The sequence below is a fragment of the Sminthopsis crassicaudata genome, chromosome 1 (genome assembly GCF_048593235.1).
Source record: "Sminthopsis crassicaudata isolate SCR6 chromosome 1, ASM4859323v1, whole genome shotgun sequence".
In the NCBI taxonomy this organism is placed as follows: domain Eukaryota; kingdom Metazoa; phylum Chordata; class Mammalia; order Dasyuromorphia; family Dasyuridae; genus Sminthopsis; species Sminthopsis crassicaudata.
The window spans coordinates 529784202-529801148 of record NC_133617.1 but is presented as its reverse complement, the minus strand read 5'-3'; the positions used below and the strand labels follow the sequence as shown (position 1 = coordinate 529801148).

At 36.6% G+C, this 16947-nt stretch overlaps 1 protein-coding gene and 1 long non-coding RNA gene across 3 annotated transcripts in view; one reads left to right on the top strand and one right to left on the bottom strand.

Annotated features, from left to right (window-relative positions):
* Positions 1–14477, top strand: TRMO (tRNA methyltransferase O). 2 transcript variants are annotated; one of them, XM_074281823.1, is made up of 5 exons: positions 1–231; positions 4500–4674; positions 5197–5354; positions 9598–10218; positions 12314–14477. In XM_074281823.1, the coding sequence occupies exons 1-5, from the start codon at positions 144–146 to the stop codon at positions 12568–12570; spliced, it is 1299 nt and encodes a 432-aa protein (XP_074137924.1). In that variant the 5' UTR covers positions 1–143; the 3' UTR covers positions 12571–14477. The 2 variants fall into 2 exon arrangements, with proteins under 2 accessions (XP_074137924.1, XP_074137925.1); XM_074281824.1 differs by lacking the exon at positions 1–231 and adding an exon at positions 723–1031.
* LOC141550817 (uncharacterized) overlaps positions 11604–16947 on the bottom strand; it is a 36519-nt gene continuing 31175 nt past the window's right edge. Inside the window, exon 3 of the long non-coding RNA XR_012484687.1 lies at positions 11604–15816. This is a non-coding gene — a long non-coding RNA (uncharacterized LOC141550817). The remainder of the gene's footprint in view (positions 15817–16947) is intronic.

The following is a 16947-nucleotide window of genomic DNA, read 5'->3' as shown; positions in this document are numbered from 1 at the left end:
CGGGACCCCAGCCAACGCTGTGCGCCACTGGGGTCAGGAACTGTGGGCTCCGTTAGCTGCGAGGGACTCACTGCAGGTTGTGCTCCGGGAGGTGGTGCTTATTGTCATCACCGTTGTTGTTTTAATCTGTAGAGCAGGCAGAGATGACTGACGCTATGCAGCATTCGGAAGCGCTTAGGAGCCCGCTCGCTTCCACCCCTTGTGGGTGCGTGAAACCGGCTTTAGAAACAGGTAACTTACTGGCTCGCGTTTCCTAATTGGTGGAGGGTCACGTGCTGGCTCGTCACGTGAAGAGAGGTCACGTGAGCAGGTTGCCCCAGATAGTAAATTCTCTTCTTTACCTTGGTAATTTTCTTTCGTAAAACGTTTCCCGCCCTCTCCCCCCTCCCCCACAGGCCTTCCCGGCTCTTGTGCCCTTACTGTCGTAGTGGCGGCTGTTTGTTGTGATAAATAAATAAGAAGTAGAATAAAATGATGATTAGTGGAGTAGAATGTCAGTCATTTCTCCCGCGAAGATTCTGGGTGGCCGCCAGAGTGCGGAGAGTGGAGCTGAAGGAAAATCATCCCAAAACAGCTCTTCATTTTAGTCTTTTTCTTTTAGTTCTTCTCTTTCCTCACCGCCCTTCCCCCCATGATTGGAGTTGGTTAATTTGCACCAGTATCCTCAGCTACACTCTAGACCGGGGGTGGGGGTGGGGGAGGGTTCTCAAACTACGCCCTCGGGCCATATGCCGCCTCTGAGGACCCTTATGCAGATGGCTGAGGGGTGGAGACAGTGTGAGCTTTTTTTGTTTTGTTTGTTTTACTGTAGTCCGGCCTCCCACTGTCTGTGGGACAGTGAACTGGGCCCCTATTTAAAACGTTTGAGGATCGCTGTTCTAGACAGTGCCCTCATAGCCAGCATATCTATCTATTAAAAAATGTAAACTCAGTTTGACCCTCAAACTCATCATATATGATCTCATTCGATCTTCACAATCTTGTGAAATGCTACCAGAATTCACGGATGAGAAAGCTCACGCAGAGAAAGAGTAAGTAGTTTGCCCAGGTAGTAAGGAGCTGAACCGGGTTTGAACTTGGGTTTTCCTCGCTCCACATCTTCCCCAACCTTTCCCCTTCTCCCCTCTTCTCCCTCTGTCCCAACCCCCCCTCCCCCGCCCTGGATTTAGCGATGGAAGCACATTCGAAATAATAGCAAACAATAATAATCAAGCAAATGGAAGGAATCAGAATTGGATGGAAGGTCATATATAGAAGGGTATGTGTGCGCCTGCGCGTAGATGATCAACCACTTAGTCAATCAACAATCGACGAAGAAATCGAACAATTTAACCAGAATTCAAATATGGTTACAGATACTTATGTGACTCAGGGATAGTTTCTTTCTTTCTTTTTTAAAAAATTTAATTAATTTTTGGTTATACATGTACATTCTTTAAAAAAAAATTTCTTTACGAATCATGTTGAGAGAGAAAAATCAGAACAAAAGGAAAAACCGCAAGAGAAAAATAAAACAGAAGAAAAAGAAAAAAGAAGTGAACATAGTTTGTATTGATTTCCATTCAATTCTCCATAGTTCTCTTTCTGGATGCATATGGCATGTTCTAGCCAAAGTTTATTGGGATTGCCATAGATCACTGAACACTGAGAAGAAACAAGTTTATCATAGGGGATCAATCGCACATTCTGGCTGTTACTGTGCACAATATATTTCTGATTCTGTTTGTTTCGCTCATTATCAATTTGTGTAAATCTTGTAAACCATTCTAAAATCAGCTTGTTGATCATTTTTATAGAACAATAATATTCCATTCCATTTTATAGAATAATAATATGCCATAACTTATTCAGCCTTTTCCCAATTGATGGACATCTACTCATTTTTCAATTCTTTGCCATCACCAAAAACAAAAACAAAACCCAACCCTGCTACAGTTTTGCACGTGTGGGTCCTTTTCCCTCCTTTATGATTTCTTTGGGATACAGACCCTGGGCACGGTTCTTAACCCTATTTGCTTCAGTTTCCTCCTTGGTAAAATGAGCTCCAGAAGGAAATGGCAAATCACTTTAGTATCTTTGCCAAGAAAATCCTCAGTAGAGTAAGAAAGAGTTGAATATAACAACAACAGCCACGAAAATTTATGTAGAACTTTAAGGGTTGCAAAGCATTTTACAAAATATTTGTATTTATTCTTACAACAATCCTGGAAGGTAGATACTATTATCCCCATTTTACAGACATGGAAACTGAGGTAAACAGCAAGTAAGTGACTTAACCCAGAGTCACACTGCTAGTAAGTGTTCTATGCCATGTGCCTCAATGACAGCCACAGCCAATTTTCCTGGTATGAAGGAAAGAGCTAGAACTGTGCTAGGCTTATAGACAAGTCCCAGGAATGCCAATACTTTGCATGATCTTGGGTAAATAATTTAATCTCTCTGGGCCCATTTCCTAATATATAAAATGAATGATGAAGTAGATGAGAAGACTTCTAAGGTTCTTACCGGCTCTAAAGTCTTTAACAGGTTCACAAAAGCAGCTCACTGTAAAGGACATGAAGGAGCCTAGGAGATTACTTAGAGAACAAACCCTCATTTCCCACTCTGAGCAAGCTGATAGTTTTTGCTTTTCTTGTCATCCCCTGATATTAGCACAGTGTCTTCCACAAGTAGTAACAGATAGAATGTATGGTATGCATATAACATATATGCTATGTAGATAATACTTATGTTTTCAAAACCCTTTATGTGTTAATCCATTTGATTCACAGAACAACCCATTTAACAGATAAGGAAACAGGTTAAGTTGTGAGAAAGATTAAATAACTTGTACAGCTATAAAGTGTCTGAGGCAGTATTTGAACTTGTTTTCCTATTTCCAGACTCATAACTCCACTGAGCCATCTAGCTCATAAGTGCCATGTTAATCTAGAACTTTAGGCACAGGAACTGAAACAAAACATGAATAAATGTGAATGGAACTTCTTTTATAATATGATTTTGATTGAGGATATTTTTGTGCTATGCATTTGTAAACTTGGGATTTATTTATCCCGAGGGGTTGTCTGTATAAAACATAAACAGATTACAGAAGGCCTTAGAAAAATGAATAGATTAATGCCAACCTATATAGAAAAAATTATGTATGGCCACAAGAGCACTGAAGTGAGCCTTAATACACTTTTGTTCCTTATCCTAACTTTGAGACTTTGGGAAAGTCACTTAGATCATACAATTAGCAATAAATACTGATTAAGTACCTGCTCTGTACCAGACATTGTGTTAAGCATTGGGGCTACAAAAAAAGGCAAAACAACCCTTTCTCTCAAGTTACTCACAATCTTATGGGAGAGGAAAATACATAAAAAGAAGCTGAAAAGAGAAGATTGGGAAGAATATTCCTGGATTGGGGGATAAGGGAGAAGATGATCAAGACTTGTTAGAAAATGATGAAATAGATATATTGGGCCTTTTATTTAAACTTAACCTTTCTAAGCCTCTGTTTCTTCATCTTTTAAATGAAGGTGTAGGACTAGATAGTGGTTCCCACCTGTTTTTGTTCCTTGAATTCTTTTAACAACAAAAAAGTATGTTGAGAATCCCCATCATACTTTAATATAATGCTTGTAATTTTCTTTTAGATTTTTTTCAGGTGGCTCACTAGATAAGAGAACCTGGCTTAAAGTTAGGAATATCTGAGTTCAGATGTGGCCTCAGACACTTAATAGCTTTGTAATCCTGGGCAAATTACTTAACCCTATTTGCCTCAATTTCCTCATCTGTAAAATGAGCTGGAGAAGGAAATGGCAAACTGCTTCAGTACCTTTGCCAAGAAAACCTCAAATGGGGCCATAAAAAGTCATTGCTGAAATTATGTGAAAAAGTTGGCCTTGAAATGATAAGCTTTTTGATGCTTATATGACCTTATATGAAGGGTGTGTTATGCAGGCAGCAAGCATTAGTGGAGGGACATTGGATTGGTAGTTAGACCATTCCCTATTTCTTTAGCAACTTGGTATGTGAAACTGAACAAAAACATAACCTTTCTGAGCTTCATCTTTTCCATCTATAAAATGAAGAGATTGGAAGGATAATTTTTTATATTCTTCCTAGTTGTAGATTTATATTCTTAATATCCTTTAGATTATTAGAGCAGTAAAGTTGGCTGCAGCCAAAAAAACACAAGAAAAAAAAGTATGGATTGCTTTTATGATTCTTTAATTGTTTATTATTGAAGATTATAATAGTATTTATTACTTTAAAGTTTTGTAAAGCATTTTCATGTTATTTCATACTTAACCACAACTCTTTGAGATAGGTATTGATATTTTCCCCATTTTACTAAAGAAGAATCTGATGGTGAGGGCAGTTAAGGGACTTGTTCAGGATCACCAGCTAGTAAGTGTCTATTTGAATTCAAATCTTCATGACTCCAAGTCTGCCATTCCAACCACATTCCTCACCCAATTAGAAAATTGTTTTTGTTGTTTTACTTTTAGGTAACATTTTAACTGAACCAATTGGTTACATAGAGTCATGTTTCTCAGCTAAGAATGGGACACCAAGGCAGCCAACTATTTGCAGTTTATCACGTGCTTGTTTGAGGATAAGAAAAAGTGTCTTTAATAATCCTGAACATTCCGTAATGGGCTTAGAACAGTTTTCACATGTTTGGTAAGTTGTTTCATTATTGGTAGTAGATTTTATGTCTAGAATCTGCTAGGGAATAAATAAGTACTTTGGAAAAATTGGTTACTTTGGAAAGTACCTTGATTTTTAACTAAGTATGGTCTATTTTAATTTCACATCTCTTCCAAGAGAAATTAATTAATATTTATCTCTATCATTTGGACTGAGACATCTCTATCTACTCCCTGCTTTCCAATAGCCTGAGTCAATTAATTATGTAAATGAGTATTGGTGAAGACTATAAATTAAATACAAATTCTTTTCCTCCTAAAAGTTTAAATCTACTTTCTTTTAAAAAAGAAAATGATTTTAGTCACATTTTTATACCTTTGCCATTTTTCAGTACTTCCTTCTAATCCCAAAAATGAGGGATAAAGTCTGTGTTAAATTTTACACTCAATGAAATCAATTTTTTTTGGGGGGGGTAATTTGTGTGTTTCTTTTATGTTTTCAAAAAAATAACGTTATTCCTCCCCCACACTAAGTGATTCTGGTATTTTCTGGCAGGATTTTGTTTATTTTTCATAAAAATGGTCATTTGAGTAGTAAGGCAAAAGTACAGCCTCCTCGGTTGAATGGTACAAAGACTGGAATCTTCTCTACAAGGAGTCCCCATCGCCCTAATGCAATAGGACTTACTCTTGCCAAGCTGGACAAAATAGAAGGTAATATTTATTTCTTTTTTACATTTCTGATCCCAGTAGAAAGAAGGATATCAAGACAATATCCACTTAACTCCTCAATAAGCATAATTTTAGGGACAATCAAACAATAAAAAGGGCAACCATTGTTTTATTTGCATAATTAAAACATTCCTTTAATTTGCAGATAATTATGTCAGTCTTTTATGGTTAGCTTCAAAGACAAAACCAGTGATGGTTTAGCAGAGATGAAACAAGCTCTAGACTTGGAGGGAGTATAACCTTGGATTCAACTCTGACAACTAGCTATGTCACTAAAAAGCACACATTACCAGCCTCTAAAAACCTCGCAAACCTAAGATCTGTAAAAGCAATTCAAGAAGATTTGAAGAGATAACAAAATGGCCACGTTGTACAAATCATTTAATCTCTGAGCTTTCATTTTCAGATCCTTAAAATGAGGATCATGTAATTTGGAAAAATGAATAAAAAATAAAAATAAAAAAAATAAAGAGCCAGTTAGGAGAGTCTATAAATTTTCTCTGCTTCCAAAGTGGTATTATTTTGGGAAAGGTGTGGTCACTGTTCTCCTGGTTTCTGTACTGGATAAGCCAGGAAGGCCTCCTATTCTCTGTAGCCACAATAACTAGTACTGCTCTTTGCCCTTGCACCATGATCAGGGTTCCTGCTTCTTTATAACTTGCTATAAATTTTCCTCTTCAAACTGGAAATGTGACTTAAAATTGTATGGGCGATGGAATTTCCAAACAGTACTTGGTCTTGCACCCATATTAGCTCAGGGTCACCTGGAATCTCCTTGAAGATAGGGACTATTTGTTTTGTTGTTGGTGATGTTGTTTTGTTTTTTGCTTCTTTTTATGTCCCCTGCATTTAGCACAATATCTGGTACATATTTAATGCTTAATTGATAGATTGATTTATTATAGCTCTCAATTCATTGAAATAAAATGCCAAAATGAAAAAAAAAAAATTGAGGATCATGATACTCTTTTTTTTTTTTTTTTTTTTTTTTAAATCTCACTAGGAAGTTACAAGGAAAACATTTTTTAAACTCTAAGATACCATAGAAGTATAAGATATTATCACCCACTTTGTTTTTAAGGCTATTGTATTGGAAAAAAATTGAGTAATCTTTTCCTTAATTTTATTGCTTGAGTTCTCTTGTTTTCTCTCTTCAGGACACATGCCATTTTCTGTAGGAGTTGATCATGTATGAAGTAACAACATTTTTTTGAATTTATTGTTACAAGGTTTTCTGTACATATACTTTTGGGGGCCATTTTTATTTGATAATATTTATTCCCCATTTTTGCTCTCTCAACAGTCTGAGAAACTTTGAAGGTTAAAATACATAGGAAACATAGTTAAAGGTAAAAGCAGAAAAAAGTTTCAAATGAGATTGGTGTATATATGTCTGTCTGTCTGTCTGTCTGTCTATCTATCTATCTATCTATCTATCTATTGAACGCCTGGAGTTGAGTGGGAAAGAAAGTAATGGTTTTAGAGTCAGAAGCCCTTGGTTCATATTCCACTTTTGTCACTACACATTTGACCTTGAGAAGTCACTGAGTCTGTCTGGGCCTCTTCTATTGTAATCTGTACAATGAGGGGATAGAACTGGATGTTTCTTCTCTTTCTAAATTTGTCATTTTTCTGAGATTTTATAGTTGAACAATGAATTTGCCACTAAGCCTCCTGGTAGTTAAACAGGCAGAAAAGCAAACATATTTTATGTGGTTTATAGTTTATGTGTTATATAGTTCTCATTGTGTGATAAAAGAAATCAGAAAATTTTCTGTAGAAGAAGGGTTTCTTAACCTTGGGTCTAAGGAATTTGTTTTGTTTTTAAATATTCTTAGAACTGTATTTCAATATAATTGGTTTTCTTTATGAACTATGTAATTTATAACATTATTTTAAGAAGGACTCCCTTGAGTATACCAGACAAACAACCAAAGGGCTTCTTGGCATTTTCTGTGAGGAGTTTGTCATGTGGATACTTAGATAAGAGGCTTTGGGTACTAGAATGAAAGATGTCTTCAATTTTTTTTTTTTTTTTTTTTTTTTTTTTTGAATGCTACAGAATGTTCTTTGAATGCTCATTGGATTCTGGACTTATATAAAATCTGAGAGCATAAAATCAAATCTTCACTCAGTGAAGGCATCTTTTGGGGCAGCTACAAGATTAAATTTGAGGAATATAGCTTTCTGATCTAGAGCTCAGAGGAATAAACAGCTAACAGATAAGTTGCAATTTCTCAAAGATCGGATTACTTTGTGAACTTTGATGTCAGAAATTAGTTATAAAAACAAAGATACTAAGATGTAACTGACCTATCTAATTTTCTGGGTCAAACATATGACACTTGTAGTTTGCTTGTTGTCATTCTTTCTGGCTCTGATAAAGATTTTCCCAGTATTTTAAGTGCATGAAAGACAGGGTAACAGTGAGCAGAAAGCTGATCTTAGACTAAAACATCTAGACCCAAACAAATCCCTTGTCTGCCCTACTTGCTGTATGGTCTTGGGCATGTTTCTTAACTTCTGACCCCTAAGCTTTCACAGTAATTCGCTAAGACTCTTATGTTGCAGAGAGTTACTTGACATTGCTAGAGGAGTTTATCGCCAGGAGCTCCCTCCACCAGGAGAATTGCAGGTCCAGTCCCTCTCTGCAGAAATGAAAAACCAAGGATTGGTACTATAACTTTTGTGATTAAGGAAACCAATCCTTGAAACCATTGAGAACAAAGAGGATGGTTTTAGCAGAAATTTGAGTTACTTCAAATGCAAGTTGTTGACTGCCATGAATGGGTCACACCTGCCTCGGGGCTAACACCTTTTCCTAAGTCTTCTCTGGATAAGTAGCATATCTAAATGTTTTAATAACAAAGCTACTTTATTTTTGGCAAGGTTGTGTGCTCTCTAAATAAAGGAAATGCTGTAATAATGAGAAAAGATGGCATATGAGAGGCGAGGGATTAAAAACTGGGAGATGTAGATTCTAGTCATGGTGCCCCTTCTAGTCAGATCGGTGATCCTGGGCAGGATAGAAGCTTCTCTGGGCCCTTGGTTTGATATTTGTAAAATGAAGGTTTAGAGACTAATCTCTTTATTCCATCACAGATCCAAAATGCCATGATTCTAGGATAAAACTAGGAGGCACCTGTGTGACTCAGTGGATAGCATGTTGGACTTAGAGTCAGGAAGACCTGAATTCAAATTCAGCCTCAGTCTTTGCTAGTTGTGTGACCCTGGGAAAGTAAATCACTTACCCTCTGTTTGCCATAATGTACTAGAGAAGAAAATGGTAAACCATTTCAGTATCTTTGCCAAGAAAACCCATGGACAGTATGGGTCATGAAGGTTGGACCCTACTGATTAACAAAAAGATATAACTATTTACTTTGTTATACTTTTTATGTCCCTCCTATCCCTGCATATCAGGTGGGAAGCTAGTATAACAATTTTTGTTGGTCTGCTGTTTTCAGTCATGACTCCATTTGGAGTTCTCTTCACCAATATACTGGAGTGCTTTTCTCTACCTTATTTTACAAATGAGGAAATTGATACAAGCAGGGTTAAGTGACTTGTCTAGGGTCACACAGCTAGCAAGTGTTTAAGGTTAGAGTTGAACTCAGGAAGATGAGTCTTCCTGGCTCTAGGCCCAGCACTTTAATCATTGTGCCACCAAAGCTGCCCTGATATATCGGTAAGAGGCTTTAAATTAGATTTTCAAGCCCTTTTGGTTAATTCGTAATATCTGTTACATATTAATAGGGCAAAAACAAGTGGAGACATCTGTCAAATATCAGATTAATTCTTCTTCTTACATTTGTGATTCTTGGGTTCTTTTTAATTAAAGTTCTCATGGGGACGAGAAAGAATGGAATTTTCCTCTCTACTAAATGCTAGTAATAGAAGATTTCCCTCTTTGAGTGGTTGTGAATGGCAAGGAAGCTGCAAATGTACCCTCTTCCTCAGTAAGTCAGTCATTTAGCTGCCATTTATTAAGCACTTATTCTGTGTCAGGCATTATACTAAACATTGTTTAGTTATCAGCACTTAATTTTTTGCTGTTGTAGTTAGCTTTCTGATTAATTTTTTGAGATATTTTGGGCATTAGTGTCTTTAAAAATGTGACTGTGGGTAGCATTTTGAATGGACAATTTTTTATGGAAATTTTAAGATGATTTCTTCCCTTTTGCCCCTTCCTCCCTTTCCCCCTCCCCTTTTTCAAACATATTAGGAGGAGCGATATATCTCTCTGGAATTGACATGATAAATGGTACACCTGTTCTGGACATAAAACCATATATAGCTGACTATGATTCACCACATGATCTGATTGAACCTTTAGATGAGCTCAATTTACAAGAAAGGGAACCAAAACAGAAAGATTTTTCTCACTCAATCAACAAAGTGAGTAATTATGAGCAGCCACAAAAAATAGAGGATTTTGGACCTCAGTACCACAGTACAGAGGGGAAAAACCCTGAAGACCAAACAGAAGAAGAAAAATATTTGAAAGATAAAGACTCAACAGAAGTGAAACAGCCATTAAGTAAGTGCAAGAGCTCTAGAGTGGATTGTATTTTAGAAAGAAAAACAAATCAGAATAAAGATGAAGGACAAATTGACCTGCACCCACCAAAGGAAGATATAGACCGTAGGTTAAGTATAGTGGAAGAAGATGCAGCCACAAAAGAAAATAGCTCAGGCACTTGGCACCCTTCCAGCCTGGGTATTTCAGCCTCTACCACTTGTGTTCCATCCTGGGTGAAAGATTCTCCTGTGACTACTTTAGATGTCCGATTTACACCTCATGCAGAAATGGATCTTGAACGATTTAATTCAGAAGATGAAAAAGGTATCCTTTTTTATTGTTGTTGTTGTTGTTTGAGACATTTGGGATTAAATGATTTGTTTAGGGTCACACCAATAGTAATTATCTGGGCTGGATTTGAACTCAATTCCCCCAGTCCCTCCAGGGCTGGTACTCTATCCATTGTGCTACCTAGCTGCCTCAGGAATGTTCTTTAGGATAAAATTAGTTCCATCAGATTATCTTTTCTCATTTTAGAAAATTATGATGTGTTTTTGTTAGGAATCTGATAAAGGGTAACATTTTCAGAGTCCTTTTTATACATTTTAGCTATTTTGTTAACATGGTTTGCTGAAAAAAATATGCAAGCATTGGATAATATAGTATTTTTTTTCTTTTTTTTTCCTGAGGCTGGGGTTAAGTGAATTGCCCAAGGTCACACAGCTAGGAAGTGTTAAGTGTCTGAGATCAAATTTGAACTCAGGTCCTCCTGAATTCAAGGCTGGTGCTCTATCCACTGCGCCACCTAGCTGCCCCCTGGATAATATAGTATTAAGAGATGCATTTGCTGAAATGCAGGCTGCTGCTTTCCCTGTTAAGGATTTCATACATATCTGTTGCTTTAAGTCCTTAGGGATTGTCAGAGCAGCTATATGCAAGCAATCTTTAAGCTTTTATTAAATGTTTGATATATACTAGACACTGGTGCTATAAAAACAACCAGCTATGGTGTCACCTCCCCCCATCCCATCCTTGCCCTTGCATTCTAGTTGGGCATGGGACAGAGAATACAACATGCATAGCTTGGAACTAGGTGATCACAGAAATTATAGGTGGAGCTATTGGAATTATTACTTCTTTTCTAGTAGCTATGGTGTCACTTTGGCTGTTTTTAGGATAGGAGGACAAGCTGGAGGTAGGTGAGTATATTCATTCTGGACTGAGTAAGCTCTGGTATCTTTGTGAATAGCTGGATGAGATAGGAAGCATGGGCTTGGACCTCCTGATTTAGTCAATTAGAAGAGTTTTTACAAGCTGGACAATTCTGCCCTGTGGAGAACCAAACTTGAGTGTATTGACTCATTTAATCAGGGATGGAAAACAGTTTCAGAAGCTATTTCAATATGTAGATAAGGACAGAAGTAGCCAGGCAGCTGGCAAGATGCTTGTACTAATTAGGTCCTATTGGATGAATGGATGGAGTTTACTGTATCATTCCTTGATAGGCATCTATTAAGGGGAGAGAATGGAACTCTGAATCTGGAGTCAGGAAGATGAATTAAAATTCATCCTCAGATCTTTAGTAGCTGTGTGACCCTAAGCAAGTCACTTAACCTATGCTTCCTTAGTTTTCTTATCTGTAACATGGGAATAATAATAAGACCTACCTCTCAGGATTGTTGTAAGAATAAAATGAGATGACATTTGTTGGATTGGGTTTTTTGATACTTTATTTTAGCATTCATTTTTTTAAAATTTAGAGTCCCAGATTCTCTCTCTGTCCTCCCCTTCTTCCATTTATTAAAAAGGCAAGCATTATTATTTCAGCTATATATGTGAACTTGTATAAGACACATTTACATATTAGGAATGTTGAAAATAATAAGAAAAAGCAAGAAGTATAAAAAAAATGAAAAATTCTTCATTCTCCATTAAATCTATCTCTGGAAGTCGATAGCATTTTTTGTCATGGTCTTTCAGAATTATCTTGGATCATAAATGAAATAATATTTTCAAGTGCCTTGAAAATCTTAAAGCATTATATAAATGCTAACTATTATTAGTTGTAGGATATTTGGTATTGTGAGGCTAACAACAAATAAAACATCCCATCTTAACAGTCAGAAAAGAAAATATCATGCTTTGATTCAGAGAAGAAGGCTATAATTACTACATAACAGCCAGTACAGATGTAGTCTGTAGAGGCGCCTAGCATAGTGCCTGGCATATGTAATAAATGCCTGTTGAATTGAGTGGAAAATCTCTGTGATTAAGCTATCTAAACCCCAGATGGTGGCCCATTTATTTTGAGAGCTATTTAGCACAATAAAATTGAAATTTATTACAATGAAATTTGACCTACATGTTATTTCAAAGTGCAGGTTAGTTTTTAAAATATAATTTGTTCTTCTCATTTCAGATGTCAATATAACTTCATTTAAATATTTTCGATCAGTGAAAGAGGCAAAGTGCGCTATTACTGCTGTATTAGCTGCTGATCCCCGGTCTGTGTATCGAAGAAAACATTGCCAGGACCGTCTTTTCTACTTTTCATTGGACACAGCACATATTACTTGCTGGTTTGGTGATGGGTTTGCAGAAGTGCTAAGGATCAAACATACTGACACTGTTGAGAATACAGTTTGGCAATGTTCATTACAGTCAGCTCCATCTTAAGTAATACAGAACAGGGAAACCTATCTTAGGGACTTCTTACTGATCATCCTGTGGAATGACTTCATGGGAAGGAAGCCTTTGGGCTTTCCTTCTTTCTTCATTCTCTTCCCTTTCATTTGAATCCTTCCTGTACTTATTCTCATTCAGATATCAACTTGTTTTTTACTTGATTCAGGAATAATCCAGAATGGGGTCAGATAGCGAGTGATAGTAGTGGTTAGGATGGAGAAGGAGGATAAACCCTCCACAATTTTTCTCAGCTTCTAATACTGCCATAAGCTTCCTTAGTTTCAGTACTGATCTTAAGACCCCCTCCCCCCCCCTTTTTTTTTTTTTTTTACTAATATATCAACAAACTTTTTATTATTAGTTTAAAAAATCCTTAGATAACATTAAAATATTTGTATGTTTGAGATATGTTTATCTAATTAATAAGCATTTATTAAGCATCTGGTATTGTGCTTGCCATTATGTGCAAATTAAGGAAGCCCATCTTACAGTTCCTACTGCTTTGGTTTCTCTTGTTCAGAATGGTTGTATAGAAACATCTATTTTTAATGTTCATTTTATAAAAATTATGTCTATATCAGAGTATGCAAAAGTGTTTCAGATTGCTATTGCATCTAGAAGGGGTCAGTTAGCTTTTTTGTCACTCATGAAAATGATGTTCTTGCAGTAGGGGCCCCAGCTGAGATACTCCACTGCCTCTGAAGCTGCTAATTGCTGCTTGCCTCCTAAGCCACAGTTGTGAGCACTTCGAGGCTGCCATCTGCTGCACCTCTGCAATACTGCTTCCAGGATTCTTTGCAGTGAGGATTTTCAGCTCTTTGTTCTGATCCTTCAATCTGTGCTTTGAACTGTTTGACTTTTTGTGAGTTTAGCCTAAAGCCATACCTAGAGGACATAACAGAGTCCCTGAGGTCAAGTTTTTCTTTTTGACCATCTTGCTACTACCTCCTAAAATCTCCCCCAGGCCTGGTAGCTACCTGTACTGAAGGAATACATTTTTTCCCTACTTCCATTAGCTAATATCAGTACCAAACAATCTTAGAACTTTACTTTGCAAGACTTAGAGGGGCTTGATAGAACTGGCAACGCTTACCTTGCCTTCCTGTTCTTATGGACAGGTCACTGCACTTTTCACCAAAACTTTATCTCCTAATAATTTCATTGTATACTCATGAACTTCACCAAAAAGATCCTTTGTAATTAATTTAATACTTTTTGTTATTTTCAGAATTTAAAGATGATATTCTTTAATTAGTTGAACAAATTTAGAATTTCCTTGCTTTTATGTTCAAGTTGGGTGGCCAGCTCTTCTGTATCTGTCTTTCTACAACTAGTGGGTAGATTTTTCAAATCTACTGTTTTAATTGTCTACCATCTTTCTACTGATCTTCATAAAACAAAATTCCTATAGGCAAGAAAGGTGGTGATGAGTTGTCTTTATATCTATTCTCTGGGGCTGTTTTGTAGACAGGTAAGTTATGCAGTCTTTTAGCAACTTGTGATAAAGTAACTTTGAAGTAACCTACTAACTGGTTTCCTGAACACAGAGATTTCTCCTTGAAATATTATCAATTGAACTTAACAATGAATGGGAGGGTCATTGTTTATTTCTGTTGGAACTCTTCTTTTTATTTTTTTAATTAAAGTTTTTTTTTTTTAATTTTCAAAATCTATGCACAGATAATTTTCAACATCACACTTGAAAAACCTTGTATTCCAATTTTTTTTGCTTCCCTCCTCCCCATCTCCTCCTCTAGGTGGTAAGTAATCCAATATGTTAAACATGTACAATTCTTCTATACATATTTCTACAACTATCATGCTGTACAAGAAAGATCAAAAGGGAAAAAAATGAGAAAGAACAAAATGCAAGCAAAGTAATAAAAAAGTGAAAATACTATGTTGTGATCCACACTAAGTCCCCCACAGTCCTTTCTGTGGGTGCAGATGGCTCTCTCCATTACAAGACCATTGGAACTGGTTTGAATCACCTCGCCACTGAAAAGAGTCACGTCCATCAGAATTGATTATTGTATAATCTTCTTGTTACTGTGTACGATGATCTGGTTCTGCTCATTTCACTAAGCATCAGGTCATGTAGGTCTCTCCAGGCCTCTCTAAAATCATCCTGCTAATCCTTTCTTATAGAACAATAATATTCCATAACATTCATATACCACAACTTATTCAGCCATTCCCCAACTGATGGGCATTCATTGCCACTAGAAAAAGGACAGCTACAAACATTTTTGGGATGTGAGTCCTTTTTCCTTTTTTATGATCTCTTTGGGGTCAGATTAAAGAGTTGTTGTAGTTCTTCTGAGTTGCTAATTGGTAGTCCTTTTTCAACCCTCCTCTCAGCTAAGTTATGTACTTATAAATATTTGCTTCTACCTCATACTCCTAGATTCTGAAGTACAAAACAGGAAACCTCTCAACTACATATAATAAGAATAGAATAAAGACATCATTTCTGGTGGCTATAGGAAATGGCACATGTTGACTACACTGAGATTTGTTTCCTCAGTGTTCCTAATGTGTTCATCAATGTGTGATGAAAATCCTCAAGCTGTGAATTTCTTTGGGGATGGTTAGGCGTAGACCTCTTGGATCTCCAGCACTAGTATTTATTTGAATAATTTATTTTCAAATTGTCTTGGTCAATATGATTTCTGGCAGGAAAATCCATGTATTGAAAAATACTTCTGCAACACTTGGGTGAGCCTGTACATGCCTGATGAAAAAGATCATTCGCTACTGAGATATGTTACATATTCTTATGTTCTCTTCCAGATATAGAAAGTAAATTAAGATGTATTCCAGAAATTTGTTAATGCTTGTATTCTGTGTTTATAAGGCAAGCATGAGTTAGTTGCATTTCTCTTTAAAGATATCATTTATAAGTTTCATACTTCTTAGTGATATCTCCTGCATTTGACTAATAACATCTGTTTCTTACTAAATCTAAGGTTTTTTTTCTTGATCCATATGTCCAAGTCACTACGTAGTGCTTTCTTATAGTGATACATATACTGTAATATGCACTGGGCAACACCAATTACTTTGTGGTCCAATGTGTGGGATTGTGGTCCCATTTGAATAGCTCCAATTTCTTCCATTGTTTCAATGGTAAACTCTCCTTTAAGGGACTCAGCTTCAGTTGTTTCTTGACTTATATTGCTTCTTAAAGTCCTTCATAAGGTATCTTTGCTATTTCTGCCAATCTTCCTCAGACAACTGTGAAAAAAGAAGGTTGGATCAATGGGACAAGGTGAACCTTGCTGAAAACTCTTGAGTTGTACTTCTACATGACTTATATATCACCAAAAATAGGGGAAATAAAACTCGAGACAGTAGTAGTAGTTAGAATGGAGCACGAGAACAAAAGTATGACATATGGCCATAAGCTGCAATTACCCCTCACCAACATTGAATTACAGCAGAAGTTTGGGCTACTTGATGGGAACAATAAGAGAGCAGATGAAGAGCTGTAAAGAGAGATTGAATTTGAAAAAGTTCAGGTATATTCAGGATATATTCTTGTGTATGGGTCACAGAAACAAAACAATGGGACCATTGTGCAAACACAGGAAACTTGTTAAGAGATGGAATCCTGGACAATACCATTCTACATTGAAAGACAAATAACACGTTTGACACAAAAACATCACCAGCAGGATACAACATAGGAAATCTTTTGCTATAGTTGTGGCCTAGATGAGCACATGAATGATTCATGTACCTGAAAGGAATGCAGAACTAGTGTGTTAGAAAATAAATTCCCAAGACAGCATTAGGAAGTGGAGATGGACCAAGAAGAAAAACAACTTCAGCCCCCAAAATTGATCATCAGTTTCTTATGAATTCATTACATCTAGACTCATAAAGCCTAGCACAGAAGTGATAATAAAGCTCAAGAATGTCCTGAGATAAAGCAACCATCATCATCTAATCATTCTATTGGAGATATTTGAGGAAAGTATCTTTATAATCAATGAAAAGCTTAGGACTTGCTGGACTAAGTAACAAAATTATCTGTACCTGGGATACATCAGAATAAGCTGAAAGTTGCTATCAGCAGGATGACAAATGTCTTGGCTCTGGTTATGTCCAACTATCACTGTTATATGAGCCATGATTCCAGTAGCATCCTGTTTAAAGTATTGGGCACAGTGGCACAACATCCCTGATGCTAAGGAGACTGGCAGATATTGACTTTGGGAGGTCTAAGCTACAGTGGGCTAAGCTGATTAGGTGACCACATTAAATTTTGCATTAATTTAGTAAATGTAGTTTCTCCCCTTTTTCTCCCCCACTCAGCCACCATGTTGCCTGAAGGAGTGAGGGGGAAATGTAAATTATCCTAAA